Source organism: Mustela putorius, unplaced genomic scaffold (genome assembly GCF_011764305.1).
Source record: "Mustela putorius furo isolate JIRA1106 unplaced genomic scaffold, ASM1176430v1.1 tig00003845_pilon_pilon_pilon, whole genome shotgun sequence".
NCBI classification, from domain to species: domain Eukaryota; kingdom Metazoa; phylum Chordata; class Mammalia; order Carnivora; family Mustelidae; genus Mustela; species Mustela putorius.
Window position 1 is genome coordinate 78141041 of NW_025421998.1, and position 20337 is coordinate 78161377.

Genomic DNA, 20337 nt, shown 5'->3' on the forward strand with positions numbered 1-20337 from the left:
GTAGGAATAAGATGGAATATGTTCAAACAGGAACACTTAAGGGTGCCTGAGATTTCTTCTAATTTTGGTAGCAGATCAAAAGGCCACTTCATGAAGAATATTTTTTCAGAACAAATTTTAGGGTAGCCTTAAGAAATTTAATAATGTATATTTGCTTGTACATTGCACGTACAATTCATTCCTGAAATTTCTTTTTGAGTTTTATCACTACAAAACACTCACGCCAGAACAGACCTGACAAATACTTTTAAATTGAAAGAAACAAAACATGAAAGTGAAAGAAACTAAAATTCACAGAAACCACAAAAAACATTCTATATTTCATCATTTTAATTGATTTAAAAACATGTAAGCACTTTGATAGTTTTATTTTATATAGGATTTACTGGTTTTCAAAGTATATAATACAACAACAACAAAGTGAAGCTAGCTTCTTTTTTCTTGTTCATTGAAGCTATCACATCTCATCTATCAGACCTCTAAGTAGAATTTTAAAAGTGGGGTACTCTCTCACGCCCAAGGACTGTGTAATTAGCATATGAATGTGCAACGGATTGTTTGAAGTAACAATTAAAGGAACAATACATAAAGGAATTGAAGAGAGCTACCAACACCTGGGAATCCTGTATTGAATAAAGCTTTCTTAATGTAAGTAATTAAAAACCAAGGACAAATGCTCATTGTGTAGCGATAAAGCCCTACAAGGAAAGCTAAAATCTGCTGATATTTTGCTGTCATCATTTAGACCAAATCATTAAAACAAGAGCTTACAGTTTTATTTATTTCAATGGATTAGCTGTTAAATGTAGGTTTTGATCTTCAAAATGCACTTGTTTGACAAAAATGTCTCGCTTTTAAGAAATATTTATATTTAAAATATATAATAAATGACAATACATGTTTTCCTTCTGGCCAGTGCAAAATTTCAGAGGAAAATTTCAACTCACAGCCAGGTCAAAAAACATATAATCAATTCTCTATAATTTGTTTGTTCAGTTAATTTCTTCTGGTTAAAATCCACGCCACTGTATTGTTTTGTTTTACTTTGTTTCTCTTGAAAGCATACATATTATAAGGCTTTCTCTTCAGGCAAAGCACCTTAAAAGAGTAACCAATCGGTCAAGATTGTCAGGGATCCTTAATATTGGGGAAGGCTCCCTGAAGTAGGAGCCAGAGTCATCCCTTATTGCTTCCACTTTTCACTTACTAGCTGTACAAACCATTTACATTTTGGCTGCATGAATTACCTTATCTCTAGGAATTATTTTTTTGTAGACTGGTAAAGTCTCGGTCAAATGACCTTTGAGCCCTCTCTAACATCTAATTGTGTATATTTCTTGATCATGAAGAAACACTTGCTCCCAGAATTTAACCTTAAATGATTATCATTTTATGTGACAACTGTATTTGAAAAATAAATTATGAACCTAATATTACTTTTTAAGCAGAAAAACAAACATAGGCTTGAATATTAATAGTGATATTCATAGCGGCGCCTGGGTGGCTCAGTGGGTTAAAGCCTCTGGTTTTGGCTCAGGTCATGATCCTAGGGTCCTGAGATGGAGCCCTGTATCCCGCTCTCTGCTCCGCAGGGAACCTGCTTCCCTTTTTCTCTCTTTGCCTGCCTCTCTGCCTACTTGTGATCTCTGTCTGTCAAATAAATAAATAAAATCTTTTAAAAAAATAGTATTATTCATAACAGCCAAATAGAAGAAAAAAACCCGCGTACCCATCAGTTGATGAATGGCCAAATAAAATGTGGTATATCCATTGTCGAAACAAAAATTTCACTGGAGAAAATTAAACAAGAGGGTTGCTTTATTCAGGGTTGTTGCAATGAGGAGAGAAGAGAGAACCGAGTCAGAACTCAACTTTGATGAAGTAGAAGGGTAAATTTTTTTTTTTTAAGATTTTATTTATTTATTTGACAGAGAGAGATCACAGGTAGGCAGAGAGGCAGGCAGAGAGAGAGGAGGAAGCAGGCTCCCTGCTGAGCAGAGAGCCCGATGCAGGCCTTGATCCCAGGACCCTGAGATCATGACCTGAGCCGAAGGCAGAGGCTTTAACCCACTGAGCCACCCAGGCGCCCAGAAGGGTAAATTTTTTGAGGGCTGATGTTGAGCCTCCATGAAACAGTAAGGCATGATATTAGAAGGTGGTCATAGGCCATTTGTTTGCTAATTGGCTTTAACCAAAGGAAATATAAATTCATATTTTCATTACAGGAGATAGTTTTTGCACCTTGGAGTAAGATACCCTACCAGAATAAAGCTCCTCCCCTTACACAGAAACTGGGACATAAGGGTCCTATTTCCTGTCAAAGAGATGGTTCCCATGTCCTTGAGTAATACATTTCTGGTTGTAAAACTGGCACGTGGCTATTTAAAAAAAAATTTACATCTCAAAGAGGCAGAGAAGGTAATGTACAGTTATAAGTTTTCTAAACTAAATGCTCTGAGGTAAGGGGGACCAGCGGCCTAGAGTCCGGAAGAAGCCTGCCCAAAGTTTAATCAAGCTGAAGAAAACGTTAAGAGCATCTTGGTTACCATACAATGGAGTACTATTAGGCAATCAGAAAGGATGAATTACTTGTATATGCTACAGCATGGATGAACTTTGAAAACATTAATTGTGCTAAATTTAAGAAGCCAGTCACAAAAGGCTGTATTGTGTGATCCTGTTTGTATGAAATGTCTAGAATATCCAATCTGTAGAAACAAAGTAGATAGTGGTTGTCTAGACTCGTAGGACATGGGGGTGGTATTGGGGGTGGCTTGGGGCAGCTAAAGGTTATGGAGTTTCTCATGGGGGTGATGAAGATGTCCTAAAATTGTGGTGATGATTGCATAAGTCTGTGAACATACCGAAAAACATTAAATTGCATACTTTAATGGGAGAGTTGTAAGATGTGTAAATTATATTTCAATAAAGATGTTATAAAAATAAATATATGCTATAATGTGCTATACAGGCAATAGAATATTTACCTATATTTATGAACAAAGTTTTACAACAAAAAGAAAATCCTTATTACTTAAAAGTAAGTTTTGGTTTTGAATGATCTGTAGATTCAGAAGATGTATTTCTGATAGCATATCTGCTTTCTAGCTTTTATGAAATAGTTTAGCAGTTATTTATTATCATGCTGTACTAATCAGAGAGTGTATAACATGGGTGAATGGAAAATAATTTCTGCAGTGTCCTTGGATATTTGCATTCCTGAAATTGAGAATTATCAGTACAGAGGAAAGCAACTGTGTAGCAAGAATAAGAAGAAATAGAGAGTTTCTTTTCCCAAATGATGAGGGAGATCATACCTATATTTAAATATAGGGATAGCATGATCTGGTTTAAAATTCTTGTATTCAAATGAAAGCTATATTGATAGAAACTCCATTTATGAATAATGTTCCACACCTTTATTTGTAAACTAGCTAGTTATTCTGCAGCCTTTTCTACAGAATGTTTTGTCAACAGTGATCAGGTTTTAAATCTAGCTCACAAAGATTTATTTTGCCACAGTATAGCTGAACTGGAGTGGTAGTTTTAGTACAGCCTGGGCTTAACAGGCAACGGCACAAAAAGGAGGACGAGTTACCACATCCCAATTTCTTGAGTGTGGGTGTGGCTCCTGGCAAAATTTTGAATTATGCAGAGTAAAACTTTGGCTTCCATCCATTTTCCTTTCTGTCTCACTTGCCCTATGTTCTGATCTAGAATCACTCTCTTGGGGTCCTGAGGCATCCACTTTTATGATGCCTGCACTCCCCACTGTATTACCTCACTTGGGCATCTGGGTTTCTCTAGGAGACAAAGTCACCTACGCGGTTTAACACAGCCTTTCTCCCAACCAGCATTTACACATTTAAATTCTCATTTTCTCAAAGTGGCTAACTTCACTTTTTGGCAAAAGGAAACAAATTTTGAAAAAACATCTGGGTATCCTAGATGCACTGATGGCTCAAACTTGGTTTGTAAACCTTAAAGTATCTCTAATCAACAGGATCTCAGATATTTGACTTAGGGAATGCTGTAAGAAAAATTTAGAGATAGGACAGATGGTTCTTTCTCACCCATCTTTCTTTGGGATTAACCCCCTCTAGTCTGCTCCTGCTTTCCTCAGAATATTTGCTTTGTCCCCAACTCAGCTTCAGGATTTTTTAAATGTGTCCCCTAAAATTTATACTACTAACTATGAGAACAGGAACAACAGAGACTATAGTGATGGTGGTTGGCATTGAGAGGAGTCATTGGGAAGGTGACATGGGAGATAGTAATTCCGGAGCATCTGTGGTATGAATGATTTGGACATCTGATGTATTTTTAATTTGGACACCTATATTTTTCTACCCATTGATCAATTGATTTTTCTTGGTTGTAGATTGGGCTTATGGATACTACAGACAACAAAGAAAACTTGTTGAAGAGATTGGCTGGTCCTATACAGGTAAACATATATTGAGATTCGATAGAAATTTTTATTGTTTTGGTATCTTTTTATGTGTAAAAGAGAACTTTGTAATTCAACACATCGTTTTTGCTTAGCTTCATGGATATTCAGTTAGATTAATTAATAAAAATATATTACAGGCAAAATGATTTCTAGTAGACCATCCATTATTAGCAAATTTGGTAGTGTAGAGCATACTGGGATCAGACACCTCTGGATTTGAATCCCAAGTCAACATTGGCCTAACCGCCTTGAGAAATATACATAACCTACCTGAGGCTCAGTGTTTTCATCTGTGAAATGGAGGATTGTTCAGAGCATTAAATGAGATCAATGGAGTTGACATAGTGCCTTCTTATCAATACAAAGCTCTAAATCAATGTTACTTGCCATTGCTGTTATGATCACAGTAGTGGTTGTGTTCATTCATTTAACAAATACTGATGAGATTCTTGTTTTCCACAGGGCTTCCTTCTAAGTTATTTCTGCTGAATTAATTGGAAATCAGGGTCCAAAATGATTTTTGTATGATTGCCAAACTTGGTTAAGAGCATCATGAATCTCTGAAGTTGGCCTAAAATGGCTACAGTCAAGAATTAGGATAGCAGAGGAGAAGCTCTAGGCCTGATAAGAAGAGCCCGAGGCAAATCTAGATGGCCTGTGACAAGCCTGGTGACTTTATGAAACAGAGTTGGGTATTCATTAGAAATACGATTGGGCTGATGTGACGGGATTACAGGGGCTTTAACTTGAGCCTAGCCAACTTGGACTTTATTTTACAAATGAAGGGCAGCTGCACAATGGATTTAGTAGATAAGCATGCATTTCTTTTCTCTCTCTTTTAATTCTTGCTTTAAAAGTAGTGAATGTTGGGGCACCTGGGTGGCTCAGTTGGTTCGATGTCCAATTCTTGATTTCTGCTCTGGTCTTGATCTCAGGATTGTGAGTTCAAGCCCTATGCTGCACAGAATGCTTACTTTAAAAAAAAAAAAAAAGAAGAAGTAGTAAATATTCACTGTGGAAAATTTAGAAAATACAAGCACCAAAACAAACAAACAAACAAACAAACAAATAAATAAATAAAAATCACTATTCATTTCATGGCTCTTCACTTAAAGAAAAAAGGAATATTCCTTTCAGGCCAGTTTTTATTGTATTATATTTGTATATCTTATATGTAGAATTATGTATCCACTCTACTCTAGAAATTATTTTGAACATTTCCTCATTTCAATGATGATTCCTAATGGTCATAATCCTTAAGGTATGCCTAATATTCCATTGAATAAATGTTTTCTTTTTGAGCATCTATATTTTTAGATATTTAAGCTACGATAAACAATGACAAATGGATGAATAGTTAGATGTGTGTTATTTGCATGTTTCATACATATTATTTTAATTTTTATTGTTTATTAGAGAATCTTTGGTAGGCACTTACTAAACAGAAAAAAAAATAAATGCTTTCAACATTCTTGATACTATGGTTTAATTGCATTTTAGAGAGATTATACTAAGTCAGTGGCTGCCCCACTGAATACTAACCAGGATTTAATGATTTTCATTTTGAAAATCTTCACTAATTTGATAGGTTAAAAAAATGACACTTTGTTTTAATTTGTTCTGTTTGATTATCATTGAAATGGCAAATTTTATGTACTTTCATATATAATATAAATAATATTTATAATAAAAGATAAGTATTATATATATAATATATATATCATATATACTTTGTAATTTTCTATCTGACAACTATAACCTGTTTTGTATTTCTTTTTATCCAAAATAGAAATTCTAGTATTTTCTTGGAGTTACAGCTAATTTTTGACCCCCCATAACTACAAGAATCGTATTAGTTAAGATTCTGAAGGCTTGGAGTTCATGCCTAACCATGGAAGATGGTATCACAATGGCCAGCACCGTGGTTCTCCTGGAAATTACTTGCTGTTGTCACGATCTGGGCATTATTTATGCATCTTCCATTCCCCCAAACCTAGAACTAGAAAGTGGACCTAGAAAGAGGGAGGGTTAGAGTTCTCACCACCCCAAGCAAGGGCCTACATGTGGAGTGGTAGAGGCACGCGTTTTTTGGCAGCCCTGTCTCCTTGAGCTGCTGGATGTGCCCCATCAGGTCAGGAGAAGACAGCAGTCTTCCCAGGGGGGTTAGGCACATGCTGTTGAGTGTATCTTAGGAGGAGGCCACAGGGCTCTTCCTTTTAATGGACTAGCTGTGTTTGGACATGATGCTTCTGGAGCAAACAGGATTTCGTAGATGGGTCTGTGCATAAACAAGTCACAATTCTTTGCTTCATCATCAGGTTCATCCTCCTACTTATAACTTGGGGCCTCCTGGCTTTAGCTCCTTTAGAGGACAGTCTAGTGATCAAAGGGATGGACTCATTAAGAAGTGCCATTTGGTGGCGGGGGAGGGGGTAGAGATTGTAGGTCTCAAGAGGGGATATTCCAGAACGGAGGTGAGGGTGAAAGCTTGTCAGAATTTTAAAGAATGGATTGCTCTTCTTACGCTGGTGCTTCTTGCTGGGTTGGAAGATTATTCGTTCCTAGAATATTTGAGGATCCTAGGAAGAGACTAGAAAGAGTTTCAGGGGAGGACATTTTACAATTGCTTAGCCCAAAGTGAGCATGGTTGAATTATTTTGTCTGAATTCTTAGAGTGTCAGAAAGAAAACAAATGAAAGCCATTATCCAAATGAACACATCTCTTCTAAGCAGATCACAAGAAAGCCAGGCATTGAAAATGTGGATGCTTTGCCATAAATTTAATATCTCTTTTTATTTTTTAATACAAGTCATCAAAGCTTGATAGTATTTTTTTTTCTTTCTATACTTATTATTCCACCTAGAAAATGAAAAACCATATTAACTGTATAAAATTTCAGGATAAATTAGTTTTAAGATTCTTTTTAAATTTTATTTAATTAATTTATTTATTTTTAAAGATTTTATTTATTTCTTTGAGAGAGAGTGAGAGAGAGAGCATGAGCAGGGGAGCAGGGGCAGAGGGAGAGGGAGAAGCAGACTCCCTGTTGAACGGGGAACCCAATTGGAGGGCTCGATCCTAGGACCCCAGGGTCATGACCTAAGCTGAAGGCAGACACTTAACCGACTAGTTTTAAGATTCTTAAATTTAAGTAATTTTATGAATGACCCAAGTAAGTTTGTTTTGACCAGATTTTCGTCCAAGATCTGTTCGTAACAGCTTACGTTTTGGGCTCTGTGTTTCTGTTCTTGCAGTATTGTTATCCCTTAAATTTGTCAGATTAGCTGCAGTCTCAGAAGGAAGGACTTACCCTTGAATATTTGTACATGTATTATTCGATTAATAATAATTACTAAGAAAATCATAACATCTGTCTGTAAGAGAGCTCATGGCTTTACCCTAAGCCATTTAAAAATACACGGCAAATAGCCAACATTATTGAAATGGAATCATTACGGCTAAGGTTGTTTGTGTAGGATTTTGCAATTATGTGAAGAAACAATGCAGATCCTCTCTGGCTATTGAAGGGGCGGAGAAACAGTGGCTGGAAGGGGAGGAGAAGGTATTTACTCATTCAGTTGTGTTTTTTAACATAGGTTAAAAACAACTTTTCTATTTGGGACGTATGCTGTAATTATGCTGGGAAATGACAGGGTTGGTAAATACAGCCGACTATCCCATTTTTAAAGTTATTACAGGAAGGTGAGCAAGGTTTGTTTGTCACGCTGCTATAAGAGAGTGAATTATAAATCTGGGAATGTCAGCACTAAAATCTAGTTCTTTCCATAGTAACTGCATTTAATTTAAGGATTTCAGAAAATGAATTTCCTTCCTATTAACCTTAAATTTTCTGTGACAATGCTTAAAAAAAGACAGTTCAGTGAAAAAAAATGAGTCATTTGGTTTTTCTTTTTCTTGTTTCTTTTTTGAAATCATGAACACATAGCCCGCAATTACATGAGATGCTAAAATTTGCCAGAGAATGGGCAAAATGGGGGAAGGGGTGTGGGAGATACAGGCCTCCTGGTAAGGAGGAATAAGTCACAGGGATGAAAGGTACAGCCCAGGGGAGATAGTCAATGGTTTGTAATAGCATTATATGGTGAGGGATGGTAGCTACATTTGTGGTGAGCTTAGTGTAATGTACACAGTTGTCGAATCACTGTGTTGTACATCTAAAACTAAAGGGATCTTTTCTGTCAGTCATACTCAAAGGCAATGCATTTGCCTTCTGTTTGTGTTGTTAGACCTTTCTAACTTCAAGCAGTAAGATCATCTCAAATGGAGGGACTTCTACCGCTTCCTCCTAGAAGTAGTCTCTATTGAAATATAGTCTTTAGTTCCTGGACCTTAAAAAATATTCTGTTGTTTCCTCTCCAACATACATTAAAGCAGCTTGAAATTGAAAATTTTCTATTGATGTATCTCAACTGTTCTTAAGCCTACACACCTTTTAAAGGTTAGCTGAAGAGTCCCATGGGGTGAAAGCAGGAAGTCACTATTAGACGGGAGTCACTATTAGACGCTGGGCTGAATATACCAAAGTGCAAGAGGCTTTAAATACTGAATTTATTCTGTTTCCTTAAATAGACTATTCTGTCTAAATAGTATTTCCATTCCAAGAAGTATATAGACTAGAAGATACTACTTACGGAAAACAAAAGAGCCATAATATAAGGTGGTGTATAATGTGATTAGATGTTTGGCATTTATTTTTGGATATAGTTAGGCTTAGTGTTTTACTTCTCTCTCTCTTTTTTAAAAAATTTTATTTATTTATTTGACAGACAGAGATCACAAGTGGGCAGAGAGGCAGGCAGAGAGGGGGGGGAGAAGCAGGCTCCCTGCTGAGCAGAGAGCCCGATGTGGGGCTCGATCCCAGGACCCTGAGACCATGACCTGAGCTGAAGGCAGAGGCTTAACCCACCGGGCCACTCAAGTGCCCCTCAGCACTCATTATATTAAACAGACTGTTCATGTCTCATTTCCAACTTAGGAGTGAAAAAGCAAGTTCCAGAACTCTACACATAGCATTATGTCAGTTCTGTAAAAAACCATGTATTTATACAAACACAGAAGAAAGGACTGGAAGGAGACACACCAACCTGTTGACATGGGTGACCCCTGAAGAACGGGACTATGGAAGGCCATTGGAGCCGGGAGATTTTCACATCTTACTCTATGCTGTTTGGATGGTATTAATTTTTTTATAAGTTGGTCAAAACCAATGTTCTCAATGTACGTAGATTAGTTTTCTGAGAAGGGCAAGCTAGCTTAACAAGAACCACAGTACTGTGTTGTCAGTAGTCAGAATGTAGGGCTGCTTAGCTGCGTGGAGGTAAGGGGGTGTCACAGACCTCAAACCAGAGCACAGAATGCACTTTGCAGCTGACTTCCTGGACATCACTAACATCCCAAAAGATCTGGCTACACCACTGCTGTGTAGTTCAGTTTTCTTACCAGTTAAAAGCCTAGGACATTAGGACTACATGTAGGGCTTAATGTCCTTGTACATAAATCAGATACCTGTTTCAGAGGAGATCTCCTTGAGCACGTTTACTACAAATCCAAGTGATAATGATTTGACAGGGTCTTAATTTGAGCCTAAACAGATTAAACAAGTCTGGGTGTATCTGATAATCTCATGAGAGGATTTAGGAGTTGACTGGCTTGAATGCGTATATTAGAGACAGGTATTTCCTATCATCTGTATATTTTTAAAAGTTTAACAAAGATTTTATATTCTGGGCAAACTTTCACTAGGCTAAATGTGGTAAGTAGAGCGTGCCTCACTGCAAAAATTGAATAGAGTTCAGTTAAATGATGTAAAATTCAGAATTTATTTCGATGCAACTCTCACTTAGTATAGAATGGAAAAAAAAATACACAAGGCTGCAGAATAGCATCACAATTAAATAATCATTGCTAAATTTATCTAATAGTAAAACTGTATACTCATGAGTATTTCCCAGCGAGTAAAGCTGGAATTGCCTAGATTCTCTGGTGCAGACTCTTAGCCGCACCTGCCGACAGTGTCTAGTAGAGTTGGATGCATTGGACGTCATCTAGCAGCTCAGAATGAGAAAATCTGTTTCTCCTTCTCTCTGTGTGCAGACTTCTGGGTGTGTGCCTGGATGTTCACCTTCTCTTTTCTGGACTTCCTTTGCCTCACTCTGTGTTCTCTACTCTGGCGTGCTCTAGTCCATCAAACACATCTTTCAGCAAAGGAAAAGGAAAAGAGAGGACTACATGGTTCAAAAAAAAAAAAAGTCCAAGATTAGGCTACAGTTTGTGCTGTCACACAAAGTTCATTTAAATGTTTTCAACTTTTAGGCAAAATACCATTACAAATATTTTAAGGTGGCCTTTGTCACCCTTCTGTTCTATGACTCAATAAAGGCAAAGTGCAAGGCTTACTTAAGGTTTCTTATTTTTTTCTGTATGGTAATTCTGACTCTTCAAACCAAGGATTTTTAAAGATGAAAAATATGTGACTCATTTCTTAAATGCAGAAGGATTTTTTTTATAAAGTGAACTATATTTTTATGACTGAAGCACAGAATTACAATAATGACCTTGAAATATATTCAGATCTGTTTAAGATTCATTGACTTTATTTCCTTTTTCCTTTGAATATATCTATATGGTTGTTTCTCTACCCTGCTACCTATGAATCCTAAGTTTCTGTTTTCACCATGAAGTGTGTTTTGTTTGGGTAAGGCACCCCTGGACTGCAGGACTGGCATGTTTCCTGGCTGGAATGCACAGAATCCTACAAGTCCTCCATGGCTTCTGCCATACCAGCCTGTGAACTGTTGTAGACTGCAAGGAGTTTCTTAACTATCATAGCATATTCTGGGACGCTTTTTAAAAAAAATATTTTATTTATTTGACAGAAACACAGCAAGAGAGGGAACACAAGCAGAGGGAATGGGAGAAGGAAAAAGCAGGCTTCCCGCCGAGCAGGGAGCCTGATGCTGGGCTCAAACCCAGGACCCTGGGATCGTGATCTGAGCCGAAGGCAGCCGCCTAACGACCGAGCCACCCAGGCAACCCTGGGACACTTTTGACAACTGCTCAGGGTCATTGCTCAAACTATATAAGCCTCAGATTCAGGGGAAAGGGAAGGGAACTCGAAGCCTATTTAAAGTTAGGTTCAAAGAAGTGTCTGATAACCTAGGGAAGGTGTGCCAGATGGACGCCAGAACCTAAAGAGAGGCCATAGGGAGCCCCTGAGAGGCAGTTATTATGACTGGGGAGGAAACCTGGCAGCAGATGCTGAGAGCAGAGCCATGTCCGGGAGAGCGGGTTCCAGGTTCCCTGTGATGCTCCTGGTTGCTTTGCTGGGCCACTCTCCACCCAGAGCCTCCCTTGCTCTTAAATGTCTGTAGTCACTGGGCTGGGAACAGAGGCCTAGCAACTCCATTGCGGGCACCTTCTCAAAGAGCTTGAAATGAGAAAAGGAGAACCCTGGGGATTCCCAGGCCGACACAGGGGGCTGATCAGCGGGGTGCAGGCATCCAGTCCAGTCAAGTGGCTGCCATGGCCAGGATGGCAACCGATGGTCTAGAGCCAGGAGCAGCAACCTTGGACTTAAAAATCAGATTCTGACCTACATGGGCTAAACTTTATTCCCTTAGCGAATGCTATTCTGGTCTCTAATTTAACAGAATAACTTGTGATGACAAATGGAGAAAGAGGAGACTGTACCCCTGCTGAGGACACCAAGCATGACTGGACTCTCTAGATGACTTTCTGATGAGTTTCCCCCAGCGATGAGCTCTACAAAGTCTTGAGTTCTGGGCCATTATCTTAATGAATACCTAAAGTGCCAATTTGCTATATGTTCTTTCCCCAGGTGAAAACCACTGCATTTATTTCTGATTATAAGAATAATACAAGATCTGGGGCCCCTGGGTGGCTAAGTGGGTCCTGGAATCGAGCCCTGCATCTGGCTTTCTGCTCAGCAGGGAGCCTGCTTCTCTCCCCCTCTCTCTGCCTGCCTTTCTGCCTACTTGTGATCTCTGTCTGTCAAATAAATAAATAAAATCTTTTAAAAAAAAGAATAATACATGGTCATTTAAGAAAATATCATATCTATGTAATTTATATAAAAATACACATTGACTTGCACATAAATATTTAAAATACATGAATATGTATACATATATATTCACAAACATAAATATGATGTCAATATAACAAATATATATATGAATATTTTAAAATGTATTTGTGTGAATATATTAAACATACAAAAATTTTAATTTAGGTAAATATAGATTTTAGATAGGTAGTTAGAATTTCATCCTTCAGAGATAACTGCTATTAATGTCTTCTGCTGGGGAAATACAATTAAAAACATAATCCCCCAACCCATAAATGTTCTTTTTGAAGATAGTAGAGAAAGAAAACAGTTTTATTATTGAATAAGCATTAAACCAGAATGTGATACGCGTTAAGACAGTCCACTAAGAGATTGCAGAAACAAAAGGCGTCTCACCCCCTTATATAGCCAACCAGATACAACCCATTATATACATGTTTTCCAGATAAACAATGACTGTTCTTCAAGAAGAGACTTGACAGCAAATTTGGTCACACATAGTTCATCCTAACCTAATTTTAACCTGGTAATTGGAATGGCTACATGGGTTAGTTTACTGGCTTTCTCCGGAAGAAAAGCAAACCTCACATTTTTATGATAGCAGGTAGCTTTGCAACTTGGAACAAGGCGCCTGCCAAAATTAGACTCCTACCTTTCCAAAGAAACTAGGAGATTGGGTGTTATCATCCTCCACGTTTACACTTCATCCAGGATGGCTCCCCGGTCCTTGAGAAAGATATTCCTGGATCATAAAGCTGACAAAAGACATACCAAGTTCTCAGAAGGATTTCTATATATTTTAAGGAGAGGCTAAAGTACTTCGGACAGTGATAATTTTCTAAAGTCAATGCTCTACGAAAAGGAAGGGGAGAAATCTCTTCCTGATATTCAACAAGGAGAATTATCTCTAATTTTTAGAATCTATTTGTCCTTCCTAATTTTATCCTTTCTGACATTATATGGCTTCTTACTACATGTACTGCTCCGAGACCTGCTTTTATCTTAATAATAGTTTGTGATTATCTTTCTGGTATTGTAACCAAGTCTAAGTAACTAAGTGTAGAGGAAACAGAGAACGAGGCTCCTTTTAGAGCATAGTTTTATTTTCTTCAGTGTATCTCTATTCCTAAAGCAGACCTCGTATGTAAGTGCCCAGTAAAAGTTAGTTTTTATCCAGATTTGTTCAGTCTCACTAGGACACAGAATTAATTTTACCTGGGAGGAACTGTGATTAGTAATAACACAATTTTAGAGAACCCAAATCTTTCTTGCAATAGATAGGGAAACACAAAAAATCAATACCATGGTGTGAGGTCAGAGAAAGTTCTAGTATATGAGAAATAGCTACTGGAAAACAGGAAAGGCTGTACTATAAAGCCCTCTGCTACCTGGAAATAGAAGCAATAAGCAGAGCCACCCAGAATCGGCATCAGAGCAAATTCAAAAAGTTGGCATATGCCCAACTAGATATTCTCTAAACTGGGAATGACTAATCTAGCTTTTTCATAAGTGTGTTTCCTGACCTCTCATATTTCATAAGCATCCCTAGGAAGAAAGAGCCGCTTGCAGCAATTTTTTATAGGTAACATGTAGTTTTTCATTTTCAAAACCCCAGAAGTTTGTTCTAGAAGATCAGTTACATTTATGGATATAGTGCACTCCCATATCCTTGAGAAGATTTTTAGGTTTAGTTAAACTGTGTTAGAATGTGAAGGAGTCAGTTTCTTATCACTTCCCTGACTTGCCCCCTACCTGAAATAGACTCTATATTCTTCAGTAAAGGAAAATTTAAAGTTTTGAGGTCATTTCTTTTAATTATCTACTACTGAGATTATAACATGAGCCAAACACTGTGCCAGTCTCTGGGGATGCCGTGAAGAATGAACAGTCACAAGCATGCCCAACGACAATGATTACAAAGGATGATAAATGCCTAGTGGTAGATGGTGGTGACACAAGGTCTAGGAACGCCTACATAGCTTAAGAGGTTCAGGGATGGGGCTCCTGGGTGGCTCCGTGGGTTAAAGCCTCTTCCTTTGGTTCAGGTCATGATCTCAGGGTCCTGGGATGGAGCCCCGCATGGGCTCTCTGCTCAGCAGGGAGCCTGCTTCCCCCACCCCCTCTCTCTGCCTGCCTCTGCCTGTTTGTGATCTCTGTCTGTCAAATAAATAAATAAAATCTTTAAAAAAAAAAAAAAGAATTTCAGGGACAACTTCCCAAAGAAAAGTATTCGAAATTGAGATAAAGTGTGAGGGGGTTCTAACCCAACAGGGGTGAAAGATTATTCCAGGTAAAGGGGCAGCTTTGCTAACCTGTGAGGTGAGGGGAAAATATGTAAACTTCTTCCTGCCTTTAGACAGAAAACTAAGGGTGTGATAAGACAAAATTCTTAGAACTAATTCTGACTTAGCTCAGGTATCCTTGAGCTAAGGATATCCTAAGGATAAGCTAAGGTATCCTTATCCTATCCAAAATTCTGGGTAATAAAATGTACACTGTATTTTGAATGAGGATACTTAAATTTTTAGTTACTGACTTATTTGCGTTAAGGGATATTAGACAGGATTTTACAACAACATTTTAGTTAATAAACCAAAGAAGAGGAACTAGTGAGAGAGACCAAAAGAGGTGGGTATGAGGAAGGGGAGACTTTTCAGAATCCAAGTGGGAGTTTCCAGCAGACAAGACTAATCAGCATTATCACATGACTCCACAGGGAGTTCTCAGTGAAGTAAAGGTTGTAGGACTGACCACATTGTAAGGAAGCAGGTTTCACTGGGGATTCTTTTGCTAGTGTGTCTGATGAAGGACACACTCTAGGGCTGGACTGTCTGAATGCTTGGCTTCAAATCTGGACTCCATAGATTTTCCCTCCTGTCAGTTTCCCCATCTGTAAAAAGAAATAATAATAGTACCCACCTCAAAACGCGCAGCGATGATGAAATGAGGTAGTATATACAAAACACTTAAAACAGTGCCTGGCACATATGAAGGGATCAATAAAGGTTCGAAAGTCAGACGAATCTTCTATAGTATCAGAAACTTATTTGCTATCAGGTTTATATCCATCACACTATTACCTTTCTGAGGTCAGTTGTGGTGATATTACTCTCCTTTTAAAATTCCTTCCATTGACTCCCCGTCATTCATACAGAATGAAAAATGGACTCTTTAGTCTAGCTTATAGTGGCTCTTATGATCTGGTTCCAGCCCACACATCCATCCCCCATAATCTCCTTACCCTTTGCCTGTTGCTATACCAGGCTTTTCTTTACTTTTATTTTTTTTTAATTTGATTTTTTTTCATTGATCCAAGATTCATTGTTTTATGCACCACACTCAACGCTCCATTCAATACTTGCCCTCCTTAATACCCACCACCAGGCTCACCCAACCCCCCACCACCCTCCCCTCCAAAACCCTTAGTTTGTATCTCAGAGTCCACAATCTCTCATGGTTCGTCTCCCCCTCCGATTTCCCCCAACTCACTTCTCCTCTCCATCTACCAATATCCTCCATGTTATTCCTGATGCTCCACAAGTAAGTGAAACCATATGATAATTGACTCTCTCTGCTTGACTTATTTCACTCAGCACAATCTCTTCCAGTTCAGTCCATGTTGATACAGAAGTTGGGTATTCATCCTTTCTGATGGAGGCATAATACTCCATAGTATATATGGACCATATCTTCTTTATCCAAAAGCAGGTCTTTCTAATTGTTCTTCCCTGTTTTGCCTGAGTAACAAACCTCCGTAACCTCCTTCAGGATGTCAAGCCTTCCTGATTACTCTGCCCCTCAGGGCTGGTGGGTATCCATCACTTTTGTGAACTATCCCTGTGCCCTCCTCTTGAGTACCTAACACAGGAACATGGGCAGTCAGTGTTTATGGCATGAATGAACAAAGCTGAGAAGACAGAGTTTACATTTTGCAAGTGTAGAAACAGAGAAATGAAGTCTCTTGCCCAGAAGCACCAAGTGAGCAGAAGACTTACTTGAACCTGGGTCTTGGTTCCCAGCGCTCTTTCCTGAGAAGCCCGTGGGCGCATCTCATTCCTTTGTTTCAGGGATATGGCTGATAACATAAGCACGACGCTGTTAGATTTTTGAACTTTTGCGTAGATATTAAAAAATGTTGACCCCAGAGCCATTGTGTTTGATATGGTCTTTTTTGTTGTTGTTTTTCTTGTGTGTGTGTGTGTGTGTGTGTGTGTCTTTTCAAGGAATTGTGTCACTCTTCAAGGAATGTTTGAAGAGCAGCCACTCCTGAAAAGTGGGAGCCTGTTATTTCATCTCTTTGCTCGTCCATATCTTCTAGCCTGTCTACACCAAACGTGTGCTCGTTTTATAATCTAGCTGAAGAAAAGAGAGCTTAAATGTCTAGTTAATATAACATAAATCTATTTGAATTAATTTTTATTCCACGGGGGTTAACAAGCGGGTTTGCCCTGCAGGAAGTCTTCTCATCCTCACTCTGTAAAGGTCTTATGGTTTATGTATCCAAGGGGCCTATATATCTATGTGACCATAGTAGGTGAACTTCTTTCCTTTCTCTTCTTTACATTATCAGTAATAGCAGAAATACGGTGTTAGTCATCTGTACCCTGAAAGGGGAGATAAATTATAATTCATGTGGAAAGAGATGATATTGCCTTAGAAAAATGGTCATACGATTGTACATTTGCATTTCCCCTGGACTTCACCTCGCCAGGGTTCCACAGAGGGCGCTTCAAGGATCACACGACTTGAGTTTCTTCTCTGTTATGGCACATAATTTTCATTTCACAATCTGGAATCATTATTCCCGTTCAGTGAGAATCGATTTCTCATAGTTGACTGTCTGAATCCCTGCCAGCTCGGTCCCATTTTCTACATCATTTTCCAGAAAGTATAGTTTTTTTGTTTTGCTTTTTAAGTCAGAACAATTATGCAGGTAACCTGTAGCCTTGATATGCCCTCCAAATTCTCTTCAGAGCGGTCGCCCACCCCTAGAGCTCAAATTCTTCTCCCAATTGATCTGCGATGTTGCTGACCTGTAGATCAAAGTAGTCCCCACCCCAGTGCACCATTTTCTAAGTGCGTCTCAATGGACATGAAAGAGCTCATTCTCTTTTGAAAGGAGAACAGTTCAGTTCGTCTTTAGAGAACAGCCTCCATTGTTTCCTTTTAGCAGAATAATTACATCTCTAATTTCTGTGGAGATAATGAAGAAAGAACACATCCCATTTTGGGATGTGTTTATGTGGCTTCAGAGTAGATGAGAAGAGAAGGTTCTATGACTTTTAAGTATGATCTTTTACCCCCCAAAATGTGCATGTTTCAGGAAATTACAATAAGTCTCCTACTTCTTCCATTTATGGTGATTGCTTCTTCATGTTTAAGCATGAGAAAGAAAGCTGGATTTAAAATAAAATCTAAGCTCTACTGATGTGTTTTTATGCCATCAACATTTTTAAAAGTAAATTGAGTAGAAAATTAAGTTCTGGCATATTGTGCAAATTCCTCTAATGTATCTGGCCTTTGTTTAATCATTTATGAGTTATCACTGCAAGAGAGTTATATAGATTAGATACCACAGAGATCTAAGGAACTATATTTATTTGATCCTAATTAATATTTGGCCTTAAGTAGACAATCATACCACTTTCCAATTTCCTAATGTTAAGCAATTAAACAGCAAGCAGCTGTTGGCCAGATAAATGTTAAACTTTGCCAGATATATGCAAGTTTTTCACCACATCTGGACTATAGTAGGATTAATTAGAAGACATGTTGAAAATTCACGTACCTTAGATTGTATGTTCTAAATAATCATTGAAAAATTATGTTTCCCGGTGTTAAGATTCGTGCTAAGTTATCACAGATAGTTCTTTTTTTTTTTTTTTAAAGATTTATTTATTTATTTATTTGACAGAGAGAAATCACAAGTAGACAGAGAGGCAGCCAGAGAGAGGGGGGGGGGGGGGAAGCAGGCTCCCTGCTGAGCAGAGAGCCTGATGCGGGACTCGATCCCAGGACCCTGAGATCATGACCTGAGCCGAAGGCAGCGGCTTAATCCACTGAGCCACCCAGGCGCCCCTCACAGATAGTTCTTTAGTGCATGTTTGCTCACAGTATATGAACATACGTCAAGTAAAAATAACTTTTGTAACAATAAAGTGCTGGATTAGTAAGGAATTCTATTTTCTCCATTGGAGTGCTTCTAAGCCTTTACATTTTGCTCCTTTGAAAATGAAATCACCAAAGCAGCAATTGCAACAGTGAGGAGTAAAGGGAGCAGTAAGTGTTGATGGTCTGTAATCTAGAACAGTGGTTTCTAAACTTTGGTGTGCATCAGAATTACCCAGAGAGTTTACCAAAATAAGATTGCTGGGTGTGACTTACAGGATTTCTGATTCAGTAACTCCGAGGCGGAGGCTACAGATTGAACATCTAGCAACTTCCCAGGTGATCCTGGTGCTGCTGGTTTGGGAACTCTTCCTTTGGGGGTGTCCAGAATCTACCCCAGTCTCTCCTTCCAGTGCTTTAATTGGTGGAGTGAATGGAGGAATGGTAAGAGTCATATACTTAAACAAATTAATATTTGTGAAAGCGCTTTAGTTCTCCAGCTGTGATGCGCTGATGCGAAATGTGATGGCTTCCATTCAGTGTATAGTCATATTACATAATAGTGCTAGTTTCAAAACCCGCTATCTGTATCAGCAAAGATGTGAGGTCATTGAATAACGGCGAATACAGCTTCCATTACTTTGCTTATCTAGACAGGGGCCGCTTTCCCTGCATAGGGAAGTTCCTGGCCTACGTGGGTCCACAGGGAATCCCCTCACCAGTGAGTCTGGTTGCAAGATCTCTTCACCTTGAATTATTCTAGACACATTCATCTCAAGCAATTTGCAAGGAACATTCTTTCTCATAACCTTTTTAAAATCACTTTTTAGGGGCGCCTGGGTGGCTCAGTGGGTTAAGCCTCTACCTTCGGCTCAGGTCATGATCCCAGGGGCCTGGGATAGAGTCCCGCATAGGGCTCTCTGCTCAGCAGGGAGCCTGCTTCTCCTCATCTCTCTCTCTGTCTGTCTCTCTGCCTATTTGTGATCTCTCTCTCTGTCAAATAAGTAAATAAAATCTTCTAAATAAATAAATAAATAAATAAATAAAATCACTTTTTATTACCTGGCTCCCAAAGGTCCTGGGTCCTGGTGATAACAAGATTATCAGTTCTTCCGTCTTTCTTTCTTTCTTGTTTTCTTTCTTTTTTCTTGTTTTCAAATTCAAATTTCAAATTATAAAGTGTTCTAGCCCTCCTAAACTCTCTTGTTAATAATGACTTTCTCCACGTTTTTTTGGCTGTTGGTAATATACATTAGTCCTACCTTCAAAACTGTTAAATTGGATAGAAATATTTCTGGACTTCTTTTTAGTAACGGTTGTTATCCATTCATTTTTCTTTTTTCTTTTCTTTCTTTCTCTCTCTCAAATATAAATCTTTAAAAAAAAAAGGTCTTATGTTTGGCTCACCCTGCCTGTGACAATTCCATCTCCCAGTACTTGTTCTCAGATCCTGTTTTTCTGGCTGATGAACTTCACTCTGGTATGTTACTAAGAACTCATGCGTTCATGGAAGCCCTTTCAGGGAAGATGTTTACCCTTCAGATTACCTTTATAGGTAGAATCCTTAGAAGAATAATTTCATGAGAATTTCAGGCAATGTGTCAGTTTGTGAAGGGGATAATTTTGATCAGCAAGCCTTTTTGTGCCAGTCAAATCATACCAGATAAA

General features: G+C 38.4%; 1 protein-coding gene across 4 annotated transcripts in view; it reads left to right on the forward strand.

Annotated features, from left to right (window-relative positions):
* PTPRZ1 (protein tyrosine phosphatase receptor type Z1) overlaps positions 1-20337 on the forward strand; it is a 176904-nt gene that overhangs the window by 53933 nt on the left and 102634 nt on the right. For all 4 annotated transcript variants that reach the window (XM_004741884.3, XM_004741885.3, XM_004741886.3 and 1 more), the window contains exon 2: positions 4382-4447. In XM_004741884.3, the coding sequence (XP_004741941.2) occupies positions 4382-4447 (66 nt within the window). The remainder of the gene's footprint in view (positions 1-4381; positions 4448-20337) is intronic.